The sequence below is a fragment of the Pan paniscus genome, chromosome 21 (genome assembly GCF_029289425.2).
Source record: "Pan paniscus chromosome 21, NHGRI_mPanPan1-v2.0_pri, whole genome shotgun sequence".
Lineage (NCBI taxonomy): Eukaryota > Metazoa > Chordata > Mammalia > Primates > Hominidae > Pan > Pan paniscus.
In genome coordinates, this window is record NC_073270.2 from 3,559,134 (window position 1) to 3,580,420 (window position 21,287).

General features: G+C 39.2%; 2 protein-coding genes across 2 annotated transcripts in view; one reads left to right on the forward strand and one right to left on the reverse strand.

Annotated features, from left to right (window-relative positions):
- ZNF343 (zinc finger protein 343) overlaps window positions 1–21,287 on the reverse strand; it is a 127,018-nt gene that overhangs the window by 86,736 nt on the left and 18,995 nt on the right. The window lies entirely within an intron of this gene.
- Window positions 1–21,287, forward strand: part of TMC2 (transmembrane channel like 2) — a 100,770-nt gene that overhangs the window by 21,821 nt on the left and 57,662 nt on the right. Inside the window, exons 3-5 of the mRNA XM_034947002.3 lie at window positions 3,512–3,602; window positions 10,456–10,537; window positions 11,245–11,351. Coding sequence (XP_034802893.2) covers window positions 3,512–3,602; window positions 10,456–10,537; window positions 11,245–11,351 — 280 coding nt within the window. The remainder of the gene's footprint in view (window positions 1–3,511; window positions 3,603–10,455; window positions 10,538–11,244; window positions 11,352–21,287) is intronic.

Below are 21,287 nucleotides of genomic sequence, written 5' to 3' on the forward strand. Positions count from 1 at the left end.
AAACCATTCTTTGTTGTTGCAGTGGTATTGGTGTTCACTGATAAGTCACTGGCAGGACATCTCCTGCCAAGAGGGGGAACAGGGAGAAGATCCCATTGAGGAGGACATACAGCCCAGTTCTTGACCCTGGGTTTAGGAGTAGGACAGGCAGCCTCACTAGCATTGAGACACTGAGACATCCCAATAAAGCCAGCCTCAAGGTTAGAATGCAACTTCACATGTATCAACTGTCCACGCTTGTACCTTGGAGGCAGCAGGAACAGTGGGGTAGGCATTTTGTAGGAGCAATGGTGACTGTAGCAATAGCAGCCAGACACACACAGCTCCACAACACCTTCTTCTATCTGCCCTAAGACGGACTTCATTCTTCACTCGCATGATTGGGTTTATCTAGTGGTTGCTGATAAACTAGCTTTCTGAGGTGTGGGACAGGAGGAGGAGCCCTGGTCATAGTATTTGCTGATTTCCGTGGTCTAAATACTCCCACCATGGCCAACTCAAAGCTACTAACAGTTTAACAACTGGTCGGCCAAGTTCCTGAAGATTTAACAATCTGTTCTCAAAGGCTGTCCTCACCAGATCCAGCAACCACTGCAGAATATTTAATAGACAAATTGATTCATTTGTTTCTCATCCAACTTTAACAGGGTGCTCATTCACTCACTCAGTCAACATCCATGTGTTCCACAAATACCTATCCAATGATGCCTGACTTACAATGGTTCAACTTATAATTTTTCAACTTTACAGTTTATTTCAACTTTACAGTGGGTTTATTGGATATACTCCATCATAAGTTGAGGAGCATATGGGCTTATGATGGTTCAACTTACAATTTTTTACTTAATGGCCTTTTTGGGGTATTAAGTACATTTTCAACTTATGATGTTTTCAACTTACAATAAGTTTATTGGAACATAACCCCTTGTACATCAAGGAACATCTGTATTAATTTTATATTGCTATTGCAACAAATTACCACAGGTTAAGAATTTAAAATATCACTCGTTAATTAGTGCATAGTTCTGTAGGTCAGAAGTCCAGCATGGCATGGCTGGATTCTCTGTTAAGGGTCTCATCACACCAAAATTATGATATCAGTAGGGCTGCAGTTCTCATCCAGGGCTAAGGTTCTCTTCTGAGCTCACTGATTGTTGGCTGAATTCATTTCCTTCTTATGCTTTTTGTGTAGCCCCTCCAGAGGGGCCCCAGACACAGAGAGTCAAGAATATTCCTGCTCCACGTTTGATAAAATCTAATATCCCTTCATGATAAAAGCCTCCAACAAACTAGGCATTGAAGGAACATACCTCAAAATAACAAAAGTTATCTATGAGAAACTCATAGTGAAATTCATACTGAATGGGCAAAAACTGGAAGAATTTCCCTTAAGAACTGGAACAAGACAAGAATGCCCATTCTCACTTCTCCTATTCAACATAGTACTGGAAGTCTTAATCAGAGCAATCAGGCAAGAGGAGAAAAATGAAAAGCAGGAAAGAAGGAAATAAAAGTAGGAAAAGAAGTCAAAGTATCTCTCTTTGCTGATTATATGATTCTCTACCTAGAAAACCCTAAAGACTCTGCCAAAAGGCTCCTGGAATTGATAAACGACTTCAGCAAAATTTCAAGATACAAAGTCAATGTACAAATGTACAAAAATCAAGAGCATTTCTTGATCTAGTAACATTCAAGCAGAGAACCAAATCAATAATACAATCCCATTTACAATAGTCACAAAAATAAAATAAAATAAAATACCTTGGAATTCATCTAACCAAGGAGGTGAAAGATCTCTACAAGGAGAACTACAATACAATGACTAAAGAAATCATAGGTAATACCAAAAAAAAAAATCCGTGCTCATGGATTGGAAGAATCGATATCATTAAAATGCCCATACTACTGAAAGCAATCTACAGATTCAATGCTATTTCTACCAAACTACCAATGTCATTTTTCACAGAAATAGAAAAAAAGATTCTAAAATTCATAGGAACCAAAAATGAGCCCAAACAGCCAAAGCAATCCTAAACAAAAAGAACAAAGCCAGAGGCATCACATTACTCAACTTCAAACTATACTATGAGGCTACAGTAACGAAAACAGCACAGTACTGGTACAAAAACAGACACGTAGACCAATGGAACTGAATAGAGAATGCAGAAATAAAGCTGCCCACCTACAACCATCTGATCTTCAATAAAATCAACAAAAACAAGCAATGGGGAAGGACTCCCTATTCAATAAATGGTGCTGGGATAACTGGCTAGACATATGCAGAAGAGTGAAACTGGACCCCCGCCTCTCACCATACACAAAAATCAGCACAAGATGGATTAAATACTTAAATGGAAGACCTAAAATTATTAAAATCCTAGAAGAAAACCTAGGAAATATCATTCTGGATATTGGCCTTGGGAAAGAATTTACGACTAAGTCCTCAAAAGCAACTGCAACAAAAACAAAAATTGACACATGGGACCTAATCAAACTAAAAAGCTGCTGCACAACAAAAGAAACTATCAGCAGAGTAAACAGACAACCTACAGAATGGAGAAAATATTCTCAAACTATGCATCTGACAAAAGTCTAATATCCAAAATCTGTAAAAGAACTTACACAATTCAACAAGCAAAAAACAAATAACTCCATTAAAAAGTGGACAAAGAATATGAACAAACACTTCTCAAAAGAAGACATACAAGCCTCCAACAAACATATGAGAAAATTCTCATCATCACTAATTATCAGAAAAATGCAAATCGAAACCACAGTGACACACCATCTTCCACCAGTCAGAATGGCTATTATTAAAAAGTCAAAACCTAACAGATGCTGGTGAGGGTGTGGAAAAACAAACAAAAAAACAAAAAAAACACGTATACATTGTTGGTGGGAATGTAAATTAGTTCAACCATCGTGGAAAGCAATTTGGAGATTTCTTAAGAAACTTCTCTTCTGTTTTTAAGGGCTCATATTATTTTATTACACTGGGGCCATGCAGATGACCCAGAATAATCTCCTTATTTTAAAATCAATAATCTTGGCCGGGCATGGTGGTTCACACCTGTAATCCCAGCACTTTGGGAGGCCGAGGCAGGTGACTGCTTGAGCTCAGGAGTTCAAGAGCAGCCTGAGCAACACAGTGAGACCCTATCTCTAAAAATAAATAAATAAATAAAATAAAATCAGTAATCTTAATTACATTTTAAAAGTCCTTTTTGCCATGTAACATATTATATTCATGGGTGGAACACCAGCAGACGAAGGTCACAGGGGCCACAGTTCTGCCTACCATGCCTGTTATGTACCACGCACTCTTTTCAGCACTTGGGAAACTTCAGTGGATAAAACAGACAGAATGTTGTGCCTTCATGGAATTAATATTTTAACCAGAGGTATACAAAGACATAAGGTTCACACATGTGTTTGAGCCTTCATAATTCAGATTTCCTCTGGTTAGGTGCTAACTGAATTCCTGCTTTTTTTTTTTTTTTTTTCTAAGCAGGGAGGCCCAGGAATTTGTGGAGAAGTATGAAGGTGCCTTGGGAAAGGGGAAAGGCAAGCGACTATATGCCTACAAGATGCTGATGGCCAAGGTGTGTGGGGTGGGGGCAGTGAATCTGTTGGGAGGGCTTGCTCAGCTTTGGAATCTGGGGACCAACTTAGGCACCTGCCCAGCTTCGCCATTTTTTGCCCAGCTGCCCCCAGAATCCTGGGTGTGAGGGCCACCTGACCATTCTGATCCATCTAGGCATGGAAACCAATCGTATCCTGCCAATTTCTCCATACTAACTGTGAGGGCTTCAATACATTTGAGACTTGTCTTCTCTCCAGTGAATACACTTAGAGAACTAATGATGTTAAAACCACTGGGATTTTATTTTCCAAATCCCAAATCAGGACAGGTTGAGTTGGTGGAGACCCAGAAGGGCTGTGGTGTGATCAGGGTCACGTGGATGATAAACAGCGATGTCCCCAGAGGGATGGGGGCAGCTCTGTTTTGTTGAGTTGTATCATAACCTGGGCATCTGATTTAAGTTAGGGTAATGTTTCATGTTGGATATTTAATGTGAGACTTACTGAAGTATCCTTCCTTTACCCACTGATTTGAAAAACTACCATTCTCATTCACTTAATTCTTGTACAGAGCCCGTTTCAGGGCTTTTATTCTGAACAATCATTTGATGTCATTACCTCAATGACATCAAATGCCTGGTAGTTCTAGGTTCCCCTTTTTACCTTTGGTTTTTTGTTTGTTTGTTTTTAGAAACAGAGTCTCACTCTGCCACTAAGGCTGGAGTGCAGCGTCACCACTCCAGCCTTAGTGGCAGCCTTGAACTCCTTGGCTCAAGAGCTCACTGCAGCCTTGAACTCCTGGACTCAAGAGATCCTCCAGCCTCAGCCTCAGCCTCCTGAGTAGCTAGGACTACAGGTGCACTCCACCACACCCTGATAAAACTTTGTTTTTAAAAAAAAAAAAGTCTTGGCTGTCTTGCCCATGTTTCTACATGCATTTTAAAAATCCCTTTGCCAAGTTCCACCATAGCGTATTGAGATTTTGGTTGGAATTTCTTTTAATCCTGTATTTAATTTGGGACTTCCTTATCTATACGATATTTAGTCTTCACATCTAGGATACCATACATTTCTCAAGCATATATTATATCCTTAAGCAAAGTTTGTCATTTTCTCCCTATAGATCTTTTCCATGTTTTATTTCTGCACATTTGATAGCCTAGTTGCTTTTGCAAATGCGATCATTTTTCAATTATTTAATAACTAGTTATTGGTAATATGTAAGAAAGCTACAAATTTGTGTGCTAATTTTATATCTGGTTCTCTTATGGTACTCTCTTATTAATTTTTTTTTTCTTTTCTTTTTTTTTTGAGACGGCGTCTCACTCTGTTGCCCAGGCTGGAATGCAGTGGCGCGACCTCGGCTCACTGCAAGCTCTGCCTCCCGGGTTCACGCCATTCTCCTGCCTCAGCCTCCCGAGTAGCTGGGACTACAGGCGCCCGCCACTACACCCGGCTAATTTTTTTGTAGTTTCAGTAGAGACGGGGTTTCACCGTGTTAGCCAGGATGGTCTCGATCTCTTGACCTTGTGATCCGCCCGCCTCGGCCTCCCAAAGTGCTGGGATTACAGGTGTGAGCCACCACGCCCGGCCTCTCTCTTATTAATTCTAATCTTTTTCATCTGATTATGTTCATAAAGATGTTTTTGTTGGGTTCTCCTAAATGTGACATCTCATTCCAATTCTAAAATGTGAACTAGCCATCCTAGAACAGCATCAGTTGATAATGGTGATCATAGCTCTCCTTATCTTTGCATCACTTTAATGAGAATGACTCTAATGACTTTCACACTAAGCTGATGGGAGTTGATGGCTTGAAATAGATTTTCTTTGTCACCGTAAAAAATTATTGTCTAGTTGTTGTTTAGTAAGACTTCCATTTCATTGGAAATAGATAATTAGGTTTTATTAAACACCTTTTCCTTTATGTTATTAATTTTTTTTTATTTCTGGGATAACCTCAGTCATGGTACATTACTTTTAATTCCACAGACACGTTTGATTTTCCGATATTTTATTTATGATTTTTACATACATTTTCATAAGATTGATCTGAATTTGTGTGTGTTTGTACACAAGTGTATGCATGTGCAGTATCTTGGCAGATTTTAACATTAGGACTGCACTTGCGTTATAATTGTAAATGAATAGCGTTACCTCCTCTTTATGCTGTAAATCAGTTTTGGGAGCATGATAATACACTTTTTGTTAATTTTAAAGATGATAACCTTTCAATAGTAGAGATCGAGAGCCATTTTTATAGAATACCTTGAAATTTTTTTCAAGTATTCAGTTTATTGATGTACTCAAGTTTTAACTTTTTCTTGAGACCATTTCAATAATTCATATTCTTCCTGAAACTTGATCATTTCATTAAAATTTTCATATGTTAACAGAAAGTCGCATATGGTAGCCCCATAAATTTGTAATTACTTTTTATATCTGTTGGGTTCGAATCTTTCTTATTCCTTTGTTTTTTTGTTTTTTTTTTCTCTGTCGCCCAGGCTAGAGTGCAGCAGCATGATCTCGGCTCACTACAACCTCTGCCTCCCAGGTTCAAGCAATTCTCCTGCCTCAGCCTCCCAAGTAGCTGGGATTATGGGCATGCACCACCATACCCGGCTAATTTTTGTATTTTTAGTAGATGCGATGTTTCACCATGTTGGCCAGGCTGGTCTCAAACTCCTGACCTCAGGTGATCCTCCTGCCTCAGCCTCCCAAAGTGCTGGGATTACAGGAGTAAGCCACCATGCCCGGCCTCAATCTTTCTTATTCCCAATATTATTTTTTCTCATTTTCCAGTTATACTTGCCAGACAACTCTCTATAGGTCATTTTATTAATTTTGTCTAGAGACTATTTACCACTTACCAACTGCACACTCACATCTTATTTTTTCCAATGAAGAATGTGCTGTTCAAGTATATTTTTTTCTAGATTTTTACTGTGACAAACAATGCTTCAACAAACATCTTTATACATTTATCTTGGATCCACGTGTTTTTTAAAATCACAACAAGACAGTCCCTCAAATAGTACTGCTAGTTCAAAAGTGTGCATATTTTAACTTTAACTTTTACTACACATTTTTCAAACTATTTTCCCCAATCTATAGCAACTTATACTCAAAGGAACAAAGTCGGAGAATGGCTTATCTTCACTAGTTATGAATGTTACCGTCTTTTTAACTTTGTGCTAATCTATTGGGTAAAAAAACAGCTTATTATTCTTTCTTTAATTTGTATTCACTGCTTTTTTATTGCAGTAAGAACACTTGAGATTTAGCTTTTTAACTAATTAAGTACACAATACCGTGTTGTTAAGTGTAAACATTGTGTTGTACAGCAGGTCTCTAGACAAATACATCTTTGATAAATGATTCTGTTAAACCATGTTTCTGTTCACATAGTTCTAGCTTCCCCCTTAGGAAAAGGATTGCCTCCCCCCACCCCCATCCCCCATATTTACTTTTCCACGTTATTTTTTAGCTCTTTGCTTCTTTCTCTTTGCAATCTCAGAAATTTATCAGGTTCATTCTCAATATCATGGAATCCATTTTCCTCTGTGTCAATTATAGTCTTTATTTTGTCTAATGTTTTTTTCATTCAATTACTAAGCTCTTAGCTTCCTTGTAATCCTTCCATATCTCATCTGTATTCTTTTCAAATTGATATCCTTTACTTTAGAAGCCATATTTCTTGCATCCTATTAGGAATGCTGAACTGCTTTCTAGAATTTATGTATGTATCTTGGAGGAAATGTTTTCCACAAATATCAAAGAATGGTGTCCCTTTTTCCCTGTTCTGCAATAATATTTCCCAGGCCTCACTGGTTGTTTTCATTTTAGTCACCCAGATCCTGATTTTATTGACAGGACATGTAGCTTGCCTGTGTCTTGCTCCACCATGACTTGAAACTTTTTTCCTATGTATAGCTGGAGGGCAAGACAGCATGACAACTAACAACCCATCCTAGGACCAGCAGCAACCACCTCACACAGGCCTGAGAAAGGGGCTTGGAATCTTCTGCCCATGCCCCAGTCCAGTTTTCTGACTCTGTCAACCAATGAAGGATAAGAGAATCTGTGCCAGAGCATCTCCCAGGCCTCTCTCTGCCTCTGCTCCAGTTCTGGGGCCTCACTTTTCAGTCCGAGATATCCACAGCCTTGAGGGGCTGTCAGGTGGTTGCCAAGGAACCGACCGGCAGGCTGTGCCTCCAGGGACCTCACTTGGCAATGTTCATTACCCCTGCTGGTCCTCAGCCTTGCAAGCCTATATTTTATACTGATTTTATCAGCACCCTGACAGGGGATCCATCTCTCGAGGGAGGACTCGCATTAATAAAGCTTATGAGACTGCTACATGAAACCAGATGCTGGATTATTAACTTACAAGAAGAAATAAGTGATGCAAGATGGAAAATTTGAAGTCCACAGCAGCCATGCCTTTTATTTTTGATAGCTGAGTTAGTAATACGAGAAGCTAAACCATCATCCCAATTCCTATCTGTGAATTTGCAGTGAAAGTCACTGCCATAGAAACCAAAATACTCAAGGCAAATGCTCTCTTTATAGGCAGACCTACCTAGGAAGCCAAATAGTCAGAGTATTTTTGGGTTTGGGGGTTTTTCTTGTTTTTTTTTTTTTTTTTTTGAGATGGAGTCTCGCTCTGTCACCCAGGCTGGAGTGCAGTGGTGTGATCTTGGCTCACTGCAACCTCCGCCTCCTGGGTCAAGTGACTCCCCTGCCTCAGCCTCCTGAATAGCTGGGATTACAGGTGCCTGCCACCACGCCCAGCTAAGTATTGTATTTTTAGTAGAGACAGGGTTTGACCATGTTGGCCAGGCTGGTCTTGAACTCCTGCCCTCAGGTGATCCACCTGCCTCGGCCTCCCGAAGTGCTGAGATTACAGGCATGAGCAACCGTCCCCAGCCTGTATTTGTTTTTAGTAGAGACAGGGTTTCACTATGTTAGCCAGGCTGGTTTCGAACTCATGACCTCAAGTGATCCACCCACCTCGGCCTCCCAAAAAGCTGGGATTACAGGCATGAGCCACCACGCCCAGCCCAAAGAGTATTTTTGAACACAGTCTCAGAGCTAGGGAGGGCGGATGAAGCAATGAGACTGGGCTGCCCAGTGTCTGTTTTCTGCCAATCACCATATCCTTCCTATCTTTGCCACTGTTATCAACCAGTCTGCTGATGGGCTTCTCCTCTCTTTTGCATCTGGGACCATCTCCCTCTTCTGACAGCTGGTTCCCTTCTTTATACAATCATTCAATCAGGAGATGGTCAAAACTATATCTGGAAAACCAGGTCTGGAAGCCTGTCTGATTCCTTCACAAAATTTTTCCCGTTTTGATGGATGCGGTGGCTCACACCTGAAATCCTAACACTTTGGGAGGCTGAAAGCAGGAGGACCACTTGAGCCCAGGAGTTTGAGACCAGCCTGGGCCGCATGGTGAGACCCTGTCTCTACAAAAAATAAAAAAAATTAGCTGAATGTGTTGGCTCCTCAGGAGGCTGAGGCAGGAAGATCACTTGAGCCCAGGAGGTCAAGGCTGCAGTGAGCCATGTTTGCGCCACCTGCACTCGGCCTGGGCAGCAGAGTGAGACCATGTCTGAAAAGAGAAACGTTTCCCTTTCATCTTCTGCCGACTTTATTTTTTGCCCCTTCTTTTCACAGGTGCGGACTTTAGTGACTTTACGGGGGAAAATCTCATGTCCTCCATGAACAAGTTCTGAGGAGACCTTTTAATAATAGGAACTGGGCCAGGCACAGTGGCTCAAGCTTGTAATCCCAACACTTTGGGAGGTCGAGGCGGGCAGATCACTTGAGATCAGGAGTTCAAGGCCTGCCTGGCCAACATGGTGAAACCCATCTCTACTAAAAATAGAAAAATTGGCCAGGCGTGGTGGTGCGTGCTTGTAATCCCAGCTACTCAGGAGGCTGAGGCAGGAGAATAGCTTGAACCCGGGAGGTGGAGGTTGCAGTGAACCAAGATTGCGCTACTGCACTCCAGCCTGGGCAACAGAGTGAGACTCCATCTCAAAATAACAATAATAATAATAATGGGAACTGATCTTAGGATCTGCTCTCTACTACCTCTTATGCTTTCTATGAGTATTTCTACCTCAGCTTTCTATGAGTATTTGTTTTATTCCAAATGGATTTGTTTCCACAATGTGGGGCTGGTGGAGAGCAGTCCCTCGGAGAGTTGACAAAACAACACCCAGCCATAGAAAGACGGCTGATCAGGTTTCTGTTTGGTACATAGTCTGGGTGTCTAGCTGGGAACAGATCACAGGAGGGGGCAACATGCCTTTCTGACTCTTTTCAGAAAAGCGAGGCTGTTGTTCCCCCAGGAGAAGAATGTTCAGCTATGGGTTGAGATCTCCTTATCAGTTGCACCACCCTTGCAATTTTGCGACAGTTCCTATCAGAGAGAGGCACTTGGCTGTCTGCCAGACGTGGGTCTGAGAGTAGCCAGAGTTCCTTCTACCTTTGAATTTTTGTTTTAAGTTGAAGAAAGTCATATCAGAGGTTGCTAACTCAATCGGACCCTCCAAATCAGAAATCGTACAGAGAATTTCTCACTTTATCTATAAACTGTCTAAACCAGAAATTTTATCAGCACAGTAAGGGGTGGCCCTCACTTGTCTCTCACTCCAGGCCTGACGTTGGGGAAGTAAAGGTTTGAACACCTGCCTCTGGCAGCCTGGGCTCAAGGACAGCAGGAGCTGGGGACTGCAAGACAGCAGCTTCACCCATGCTGACTCATGCTGACCTGTCGGCCTCCTCATGCCCCTCATCATGCCCCTTTGTGCTCCAGGTTGACATGTTAAGGAACTGAGAGTTTTACCTCTTTTATTTCAGAAATGGGTCAAATTTAAGAGAGACTTTGATAATCTCAAGACTCAATGTATCCCCTGGGAAATGAAGATCAAGGACATTGAAAGTGAGTATGATGGTGTCACTGTTTTTTTTAATTGGTTTCTTAAAGCGTTTCCCAAGAGCTTGGATTGTTTCCTTGGCCCTCTGAATAGATTATTTCATTGGTTCTGTTGTATTAGGAAAAAAGAATGAGTTTTGAACTTGTCAGGCCAATATTTATTATTTATTTATTTATTTGTTTGTTTTTATTTATTTATTTTTGAGACAGAGTCTCGCTCTGTTGCCCAGGCTAGAGTGCAGTGGTGTGATCTTGGCTCACTGCAACCTTCACTTCCTAGGTTCAAGCGATTCTTCTGTCTCAACTTCCTGAGTAGCTGGGATTACAGGTCTGGGCCACCACACCTGGCTAATTTTTTTGTATATTTAATAGAGACAGGGTTTCAGCATGTTGGCCAGGCTGGTCTCAAACTCCTGACCTCAAGTGATCCACCCACCTTAGCCTCCCAAAGTGCTGGGATTACAGACGTGAGCCACCGCACTCATCCCAAACCAAGATTTAAATTCTGCTTTTTCACTTTCTGACTGTGGGCACTTAGGCAAGTTAGTTAACCCCAAAGAGCCTCAGGTTATTTATCCAGGAAAAGAAAGGGAGATCCAGGTGTCATTCAACAGACTGATGTGAAAATTGAATCCACCACACACATAAAGTGCTCAATAGTGTCCATTTTTTCCTACTGCAGCACTCATACCCACCGTCTTTTCTCTCTCTAGGTCACTTTGGTTCTTCAGTGGCATCGTATTTCATCTTTCTCCGATGGATGTATGGAGTTAACCTTGTCCTTTTTGGCTTAATATTTGGTCTAGTCATAATCCCAGAGGTAAGAAAAGAACTTCCTAAATCTTTGGATAGAGTTAAGGCTTATGACCACCGTCATCAATTATCAACCAAATACTTCCTGTTTTACAAAGAATCAGTCATTCATTTAAAATGCTATTAGGCTGGTGCAAAAGTAATTGTTTTGCATTAAAAGTAATTTTAATTTTTTGCCATTAAAAGTAATTTATAAATTACTGCCATGAAAAGTAAATTTATAAAATTAAAAGTAATGGCAAAAACTACAATTACTTTTGCACCAACCTACGACCTAATGTACTCACATCAATTACCCAGATAGTTAAGTACAAAGAATGGAACCAAAATACTTTGTTCCTTAATTAGTAGGTGAATCTTACACTTTTCTACTTCTCATTTTACCTTAAGATCAGTGGAGAATTAATGTTTCAATGAGTTTTTTTCTTTTACTCTCAGAAAAAAGAGAGGGATAGAATACATTATATCATTATTTATCACCAAAAAAACTTGGATTTGACTATCACTCCTCACTATTCTCCCATATATAATCTTTTAAGGAGGTTTTTTTTAGAAACAGGGTCTCACTCTGTTGCCCAGGTTGGAGGGCAGTGATGTGATCGTGGTTCAGTGCAGCCTTGAACTCCTGGGCTCAAGTAGCCCTCCCACCTCAGCCTCCCAAAGTGTTGGGATTACAGGCATAACCCACCACACCTGGCCCCAGATATAATCTTATTATGGACATAAATAGATTCTTATCTACAGATGATTAATTGAGAAACAAAAAAGGGGTAATAAGCAATTTGTGCAAAGTCACACAATAAGATCATTGTGAATTGGATCTCAGGTCCCCAGAGTGATGGCTTAGGGTCTTTTCCAAGGAGCCTGTGGCTCACTAAGCACTGAGCACAGCAATTGCTACAATTGCTACAGTCCTGACTGAAATCCTTGGTGCTGGTGCTGGGTACACAAGTGGGTCTACTTCAACAGCTCTCAGAGGAACAGTATGTCTGCATTTAGTATTTTCCTCCTCACAGGTGTATTAATCGGTTCTTTGATGACTTACTGACTCCTATTTTGTTATAAATGGTTCTGTGAGCATATTGGAGTCAATTCTATCTGCAGTTACATGCTTAACTTTTCTGCACAGCCACTTTCAGGACATTAAAAACCTTTCACATAATGTGAATTAAATCAGATTTATTGGAGGAGGTTGACCATGCATTATAATAGCCTTTGGTAGCAAAGGAGTGTTACATTATTCATAAAATTGTTGAATTCTTTTCTATATTACTCAAAATGTGTGCTTACAAATATGTCATTAACTAGCCTTTGTACTCTTTCATAAACACACCTAGAAATCAAGGGTTCTGAGTCCACTGAGCCCTACATATATTCTTATGCCAATATCACTCTCTGACCCAGAAGTTAGCATTTTAAACGTCACTGTCAAGCGTACACAAACACTCTTACACCAAGTCTGGTTCTCCCCAGGGGGAAAATATTGTCAAAAGCTAATAGGAAGTCTCATTTATCTCCTCCATAGTCAGGTAAATATGAAATGTTTTCCTCGGTAGTCAATGGGGAAATTTACCTTCACAAAGCTCTTGGCTTTCTTCTTGGAAGCTTTTATTCCATGAGAAGAGAGCACATTTAAATGCCACAGGCCTATGAGACATCTCTGAAATTTTGCTGTGCAGTGGTCCATAAAAAGGCAGGTTTGGGGGAAGTTGAGCAATTTTAAGGACACTCGGTTGCTTTTTAAAAGAGAACATTAAATTTGGTATAATTTATGTAAGTCTTTAATATTTTTATGAGGGAACATTCATTTTAAACAATAAAAACTTAGTGATTGGTGCATTCCAATGAAGCAGCCAAGATCTGAACCATTCGTGCTAGAGAACCTTGATTTGATTGGCAGGTGATTGGGAAAACCATATTGGAGTGGGTTGAGAGTAAGACAGAGAGAGATGCTTTGCTGGAAAGAGGAGGCTTGGCTTGGGAAGAAGGAGAAGGGAAGAAGGGAAATAGGGGAGAAGGGAAGAGGCTTAGACCAGGTAGGAGCCTGTTGCAGTAGGTCAGTGCTAGATCCGGGTAATATCAATGGGAATGGATTAAAAGAGAGGAATCAGAGTGAAGTGCACGGACAAGTCTTGATGACAGGTTGGATAACAGCAATTAGGGTGTGGGGTGTCTCAAGATGCCTTCTTATTTAGGATGATGGGAAATTGGCCATGTGGGAATCAGACACATCCAAATTCATTGCACATCTAAAGGAAGTGTCCTGTTGGTCAAAGACACGGAGAACTTCAGGGCTCAAGGGTCTTCAGCATAAGCTAAGGTTCAGAGATATCCCCATGACCCATGGGTGTTTTAAAATGAAGCATAGTGAACCAGAGGGTCCAGGGATAAGATAGTAGAAGTGCTCAAACATGACTTTTTTAAAAAATTATTTATATATATAGAGAGAGAGAGACAGAGCCTCATTCTATCTCCTGGGCTGGAGTGCAGTGGCACAGTCTTGGCTCACTGCAGCCTCCACCTCCTGGGTTCCAGCAATTCTCGTGCCTCAGCCTCCCAAGTAGCTGGGATTACAGGCACGCACCACCAGACCCGGCTAGTTTTTGTATTTTTAGTAGAGATGGGGTTTCGCCATGTTGGCCAGGCTGGTCTCAAACTCCTGACCTTAAGCGATCTGCTCGCCTCAGCCTCCCAAAGTGTTGGGATTACAGGCATGAGCCACCATCCCTGGCCTTGAACGCAACTTTAACGAATCTTCTCCTTATATTCATTTTCCTTTTGCCACAAACTCTCAATACCACTTTATGAAATTAAACAGCTCTGAATGTAAGAATGAGCCTTGTTTATCTTTAATTGCCATTGCCTGCACAACCCAGGATGTCTACGTGATCCCTGAGGAACCCTCAGTTATGCTGCAGGAGCTGGCTGGCAAGGCCCCACTGGATGACAAGTTTATGTACTTCTCTTCCAACACTGGATGTATGTGAAAATCACCAGGGGACTTTAATTACACCAGATCTTAGGCTCACCCCCAGTCAAATAAATTTGACTCTGAGGGTATGGTCTTGTTATCTCTGTTTTAAAAGCTTCTGTGGAAAGCAGACTTCTATAATAACCTCCAATGATCCTTCTCTCCTGGTATTCATGTCCTTATGTAATGCCTCCCTTTGAATATAGGCTAGACCTAGAGACTTGCTTTTAACAAATAGAATATAGAATGGTTAGGTTATGAAAGATAGTGATTTCCATCTTGCTGGCAGAATTCTCTGTTGATTCCCCTCTTGGTTTGGGTGCCTTAATGAAGCAGTCTGACAGATTGGAGACGCCCACCTGGCAAGGAACTGAGTGTGGCCTTTGGACAATGGCCAGCAAGGAACTGAGGCCCTTAGTCCAGCAACCCAGCAACAACCACATAAGCACTCTTTTTTTTTTTTTTTGAGATGGAGTCTTGCTCTGTCACCCAGGCTGAAGTGCAGTGGCATGATCTCAGCTCACTGCAACCTCTGCCACCCAGGTTCAAGCAATTCTCCTGCCTCAGCCTCCTGAGTAGCTGGGATTACAGGCATGTGCCACCACGCCCTGCTAATTTTTGTATTTTTAGTAGAGACGGGATTTCAGCATCTTGGCCAGGCTGGTCTTGAATCCTGACCTCATGATCCACCTGTCTTAGCCTCCCAAAGTGCTGGGATTACAGGCGTGAGCCACCACGCCCAGCCTCACATAAGCACATTTTAAGGCAGATTCTTCCCCAGTCAAACCTTCAAATGAGACCAAAGCAGAAATTTTGGTTGCAGCCTTGTGAAAGATCCTGGAAGCGAAGGATCCAGCTAAGCCATACCCAAAATGCTAGTCACAGAAACAGTGAGATAATAATTGTGTGTTTTTTTAAGCCTCTAACATTTTAGGGTAATTTGTTATATAGCAGTAGATGACTAATGCAGCTCCCCAGGTGATTCTATTATGCAGCTAGGGTTGAAAACTGCTAATGTACATTATAAGGTCTTTAAGGAAGCTGTGCTTTAGGTTTACATAGCAAGCATTCAGTCTGTAAACCTCTTATGATACTTCCCCTTAAAAATAACTACTAAATTATTTCATACATATGAAAAGATATAATGAATGAGCCTACTTGCTCATCACCATGCCTAAAAAATGAAATATTACATATGCACTGAAGCCCTCTAATTAATTTTCCTCAATTTTATTACCTACATAACCCTCACTATCCTGAACTTTCCATTTCAACTTACATTTTAAAATTTAGTGACTTAAATACAGTCATTTCTTATTTTCTAAAATCACAGTGTATCTAAAGGTGTATCCCCTTTTGCATTGCAGTATAATTTTTTGTCTCATTTACAGCAAAGTTTGTCTTTTTTAGTTATTTTGTTCAAGAAAAAACTTTTGGCTTTGCTGATTCTCTCTGAAATGTCTTTTTTTTTTAAATTCAGTCTTTTGGGGGCACAATTTGCATCAAGTAAAATTTACTCCTTTTAGGTATACAATTCAATGACTTTTGACAAATGTATGATCAGGTAACCACCACACAACTGGAATATAGAACATTTCCATCGCTCCCTAAATTTCTCTAGTACCCACATTGCAAGCAATCTCCTCTCCCAGCTCCCAGCCCTTGACAACCAATGATTGATTTCTGATTTCTGTTCCCAAAGTTTTGCCCTTTTCAGAATATCATATAAATAGAAATATGTAGTATGCAGTTTTTTTGTGTCTAACCTCTTTCAGTTGGTACAATGTCTTTGAAATTCATGCATGTAGTTTATCAATCATTTGTCCCTTTATTGCTGAAATGGAATTGAAAATTACAATGGGATTGTAATATTCCACCATATGAGTATATCATAGTTTGTTATCCATTCACCAGCTCATGGACATTTCAGTTGTTTCTATTTGGAAACTATTATGAATAACTCTACTATAAAACATTCACTTTCAGGTCTTTTTCTTATATATCTTTATTTTTATATTACTAATTTCTATCTTATATGTTTCATTTCTTTCCTTCTAATTTCTTGGGGTTTGTATTCATTATTTATTGCTGGGTAACAAGTTACTCCCTATTTTTTCACTGAATACAACAACCATTTATTATTATTTCTGTGGGTCAGGAATCCAGAAGTGGTTCTGGCTTGGGGTCTCTGAAGAAGATCCGCTTCCAAGCTCACTCACATGGCTACTGGCAGATCTCAGAAGATACAATTTCAAGCTTACTCACGTGGCTTCTGGCAGGCCTCAGAAAATCTGCTTCCAACCTTACTTATGTGGCTGTTCCCAAGGTTCAGGTACTCAGTGGCTATGGGCCAGAGACATCAGTTTCTTTCTACATGAGTTTTTCCATAGGCAAGCTCATAAGGTGGCAGCTTTCTTCTCCCAGAAGGAGAGAATCCAAGAAGGAAATAGAGCAAAAAGAAGCTTCCCACATAGAAGCCACCATTTTTTATAACCTAATCTCAGAAATGACATTCCATCACTTCTGCCATATTTTATCCTTTAGTAGTGAGTCACTAAATGAAGCCCACACTCAGTGGGAGGGTATTATGGCACACAATAATAAATACCAGAGGCAGGGATCATGTGAGCCACCTCACAGGCTGCCTACCTCATTGAACCCTCTGGTCCTCAGTGATTCACATCCCTTCCACATGCAGAATACACTCGCCCCTCCTCAAGGCCTCTAAAAATCTCATTCTGGCATAGCATCAGCTCAGATTCCAAACTCTCACTCTAAATCAGTAGTTCAGGTGCAGATGAAGCTCCATGGGAGTAGCTCTTTAAATACAACTCCTTGAGTGCAGTTCTCTTTACCGTGAGACTAAAAAGATGTTATCTGCACCAACACAACAAACATAAAATGGTGGGACAGGCATAAGATAAATGCTATAGACATGCCTGTGTTCACACAGGAGAAAAATGGGAGGCACAAAGGAGTTATTGGCCCATAGCAAGTCTACAACTGTAGTAGGCTGTTCTTGTGTTGCTATGAAGAAATACCTGAGGCTGGGTAATTTATAAAGAAAAGAGGTTTAATTGGCTCATGGTTCTCCAGGCTGTACAGAAAGCAAAGTGCCAGCATCTGCTTCTGTTAAGGGCCTCAGGAAACTTACATCATGATGGAAGGTGAAGGGGAACCAGCACATCACTTGGCGAGAGCAGGAGCAAGAGAGTGATTGGGAGAGGTCCTAGACTTTTAAACAACCATATCTCGCGTGAACTAACCGAGTGAGAACTCACTTATCACCAAGGGGATGGTGCTAAGCCATTTATGAAGAATCTGCCCTCATGATCCAATATGTCCCAGCAGGCCCCACCTCCAACACTGGGAATCACATTTCAACATGAGATTTGGAAGGGACAAACATTCAAATGACATCAATAACACAACACCCATTTATAAATTTTCCTCTCAATACCATTTTAGTTGCATTCCATATACTTTGATATACATTGCCATTATTTATTTTTAGGTATTTTCTAATTTCCTTGTAATCCACAAGTTATTTATGAATAATTTTCAAGACTTTAATATATAGAAAGATTGGTGGCATTTTTTACTGGTTTTTAGTATAATTTTATAGTGATCATAGCGTATATTTTGTATGAAACTGATACTTTTTCATCACTTGGGACTTGCTTTATTTACTCAGAATATGGTTAATTTTCCTAAATTTTTATATTATTTGCATGGTTCAAAATATTACTTGTATTCTACAAATTATCTATAATCTTACTAATTTTAGGGTAGCATGATCAATTGCTGAGTGAGATCAATTAAATCTCCTGCCATTGTCTTCTTCTCATTGTAATTATTATTTTTGTTTTATATATGTTAATGCCATGTTATTGGGCACATACAAATTTAAGATTGTTATGTGGTGAATTATATTGATTTATTTTCAAATGTTAAACCAGATTGCATTCTTGGAATAAACCCAACTAGGTTATTATGTATTATCTTTTTTATATATCATCTGATTTTGATTTGTGAATATTTTATCTAGAATTTTTGCATCTATTTTTGAGATACTGGACTGTAAATATCCTTCTTATAATGTTCTTATGTTTGGGGATCACTATTAGACCTCATAAAGTGATTTGGGAATGTTTCTTTTTTTATTATTCTCTTGAAGAATTTGTGTAAATTTTCCTGTGGTAGGTTTAGGTGAATTTTTAAAAATTTACTTCTTTTAATTGACAAATATAAATTGCATATATTTATGTTGTACAAAATGCTGTCTTGGAATGTGTATATATTGTGGAATGGTTAAATCAAGCTAATTAACATATGCATCACCTCATATACCTATACTTATCATTTATTTTTGGTGAGAACACTTAAAATCTATTCTCATAGCAATTTTCCAGTATATAATACATTGTTATTAACTATAGTCACCATGTCATACAATAGATCTCTTGAATTTATACTTCCTAACTAGCTGAAATTTTGTATCCTTTGACCAACATTTCCCAATCTCCCCAGTTCCCTAAGTGAAGTTTTTGTTGTCATTGTTGATTTGTTGCTTTTTGTATATGTGGTAGGCAGAATTCTAAGAATGACCCTAAATGACCCTCAATCTCATATAATCCCCTCCCCTTTGAATGTGGACAGAACCTAGGAATGAGCTATCACTCCAAGGTTATTTGAGTGAGCCTAATTTAATCACATGAGCTCTTTAAAAGCCAAGAGTTTTCTCTGGCTGGTTGCAGAAGAAGTCACAGATATTCAAAACATGGGAAGGATTGAACACACCACTGCTGGCTTAAAGATGGAGGGAACCATGTAATGGGGAATGTGGGAGCCCTTGAGAGGCTGAGTGTGGCCGCCATCTGCCACCCAGCAAGGAAACAGGGACCTCAGTCCTACAAGCACAAGGAAATGAATTCTGCCAACAATAAGTGAGCTTGGAAGAGGACTCCAGACCCCAGATGAGACCCTTAGCCCCTGCTGACTCTTTGATTTCAGTCTGGTGAGACCCTGAGCAGAGAATCCAGCCACACCATGCTAGACTGCCAACCTACAGAACTGTGAGCTAATAAATGGTGCTGCTTTAGGCCATCTTTGTGGTAATTTGTTACACAGCAATAGAAATCCAAAGCAGTAGATATCCAGCTTTGGATCTGTAGCACTTACTAAATCTTAAACTGTCTTTTGTCACATTGGGAAAATTCTCTGCCATAATCCCTTTAAATACTGTTTCTATGCCATTCCATCTTCTCTCTCCTTCTGGGACTACATATATGTGTGTGCCTTTGCATGTGTATTTGTGTGTGTGTGTGTGTGTGTGTGTCTTGTCTCAGTGAGCCTTGTCTCTGTATTTCCATGTATGCCTTATGCTCTTTTCAGTATTTTCCATCTTTTTCTCTGTATATTTAAGTCTGGATTTTTTTAACCCTGTATTAAAATTTAGCCATTCTCTTTTCTGATCTATATGTTCTTAAATCTGTCCATTGAGCTTTTAATTTCAATGATCACATGTTTCAGTTCTATAACTTCCATTTGATTGTTTTTATAGTTTCCAGTTCTCTACCAAAATGATTCATCTTGTCCCTTAATTCCTTAAGCATATTAATCAAACTTATTTTATCAATGAATCTCAAAAGTGTAATGTTGTATGAAAAAAAACAATTCATAGGAGTATACTTATGCATGATTCCATTTAACAGGCAAAACTAAAGCAAAACTAAACAGGCAAAACAAAACAATAAATGAGTAAAATATAAGGAAAAACAAGGGAATTGTTATTATAAAATGTACTATATCTTGGTTGCATCTTAGGATGCAAGAGGGATATAATTCAGGAGGGGCTTATCCAGGGTACTATAAAGGCCTGGAGATTTTCTGTTTCTTTAGCTAGCTAGTGGATATATAGTAGTTAATTTCCTTTTTATTATGATCAACTGTACATATATGTTATACATATACTATTTTATGTATAACATGTTCCCCAATAAGAAAATAAATTTAAAACAAAGAAACAAAAAGAAATAAAAGGAAATTACCTAAAAATGAAGAGCCTATAAATTAAGCAACAAAGTAATTTTACATTAAATGGTGAAAAATACTAAAGCCTGTGTTACAAAAATCAAAAGAAACATGATATATCCCTATCCCTACTACTTTTCAATATTAATTTCTGCCACCTAATGCAATGTCAGGAAAATTAACATCTTATACACTTTGTACCAAAAAAATACAAAGTTATTTTGGTTTGCAGGTGATATGATTGTAAACCCCCCAAAAACTCCAATGATTTTATGAAAAACTACTAGAATCTAATAAACAAGTATATTGAGATGACTGGAGTCATTTTAAAGACAAATGGCAGTGATTTTCTGTATATTTAATGTCCACTTAAAAATAGAATTTAAAATTTTGACACAATGCAATAAATTTATAAAATAACTAGTAATACATTTAATAAATCAGAATATTTCTATGAGGAACCCTATAAAGAATTACTGGACAAAAATAAGACAATAAATGGAAGGGTATATCCTTGGAAGGAAAAATTTAATCTCATTAAAAAGTCAGTCCTTCCTAAATCAATATATAAATCGAATCCATTTCTGATTTTTTTTTACAATTAACGATATGAATAAGGGCATATGTATAAGGGTATTAATAACAGAATTATATACACATATAGAACTAGAAATACTTTAATGTCCAACAATAGGGGATTTGTTAAGTAAGTTTCTTGTACATATTTTTATTAGATATTTTTGAAGTCATTTTATTTGGGGAAATACCTTATGATGTAGGAAATTGGTCACAAAATAATATTAGACTAAATAACTAGACTAAAATATATACAGAACTCAGAAATTAACTAAAAGAAAATATATAAATATCTAACAGTCATTATCTTTGGGTTTTGGCACTGATAGGTAATTTTTAAAATGCTCTTCTGGCTGGGCACGG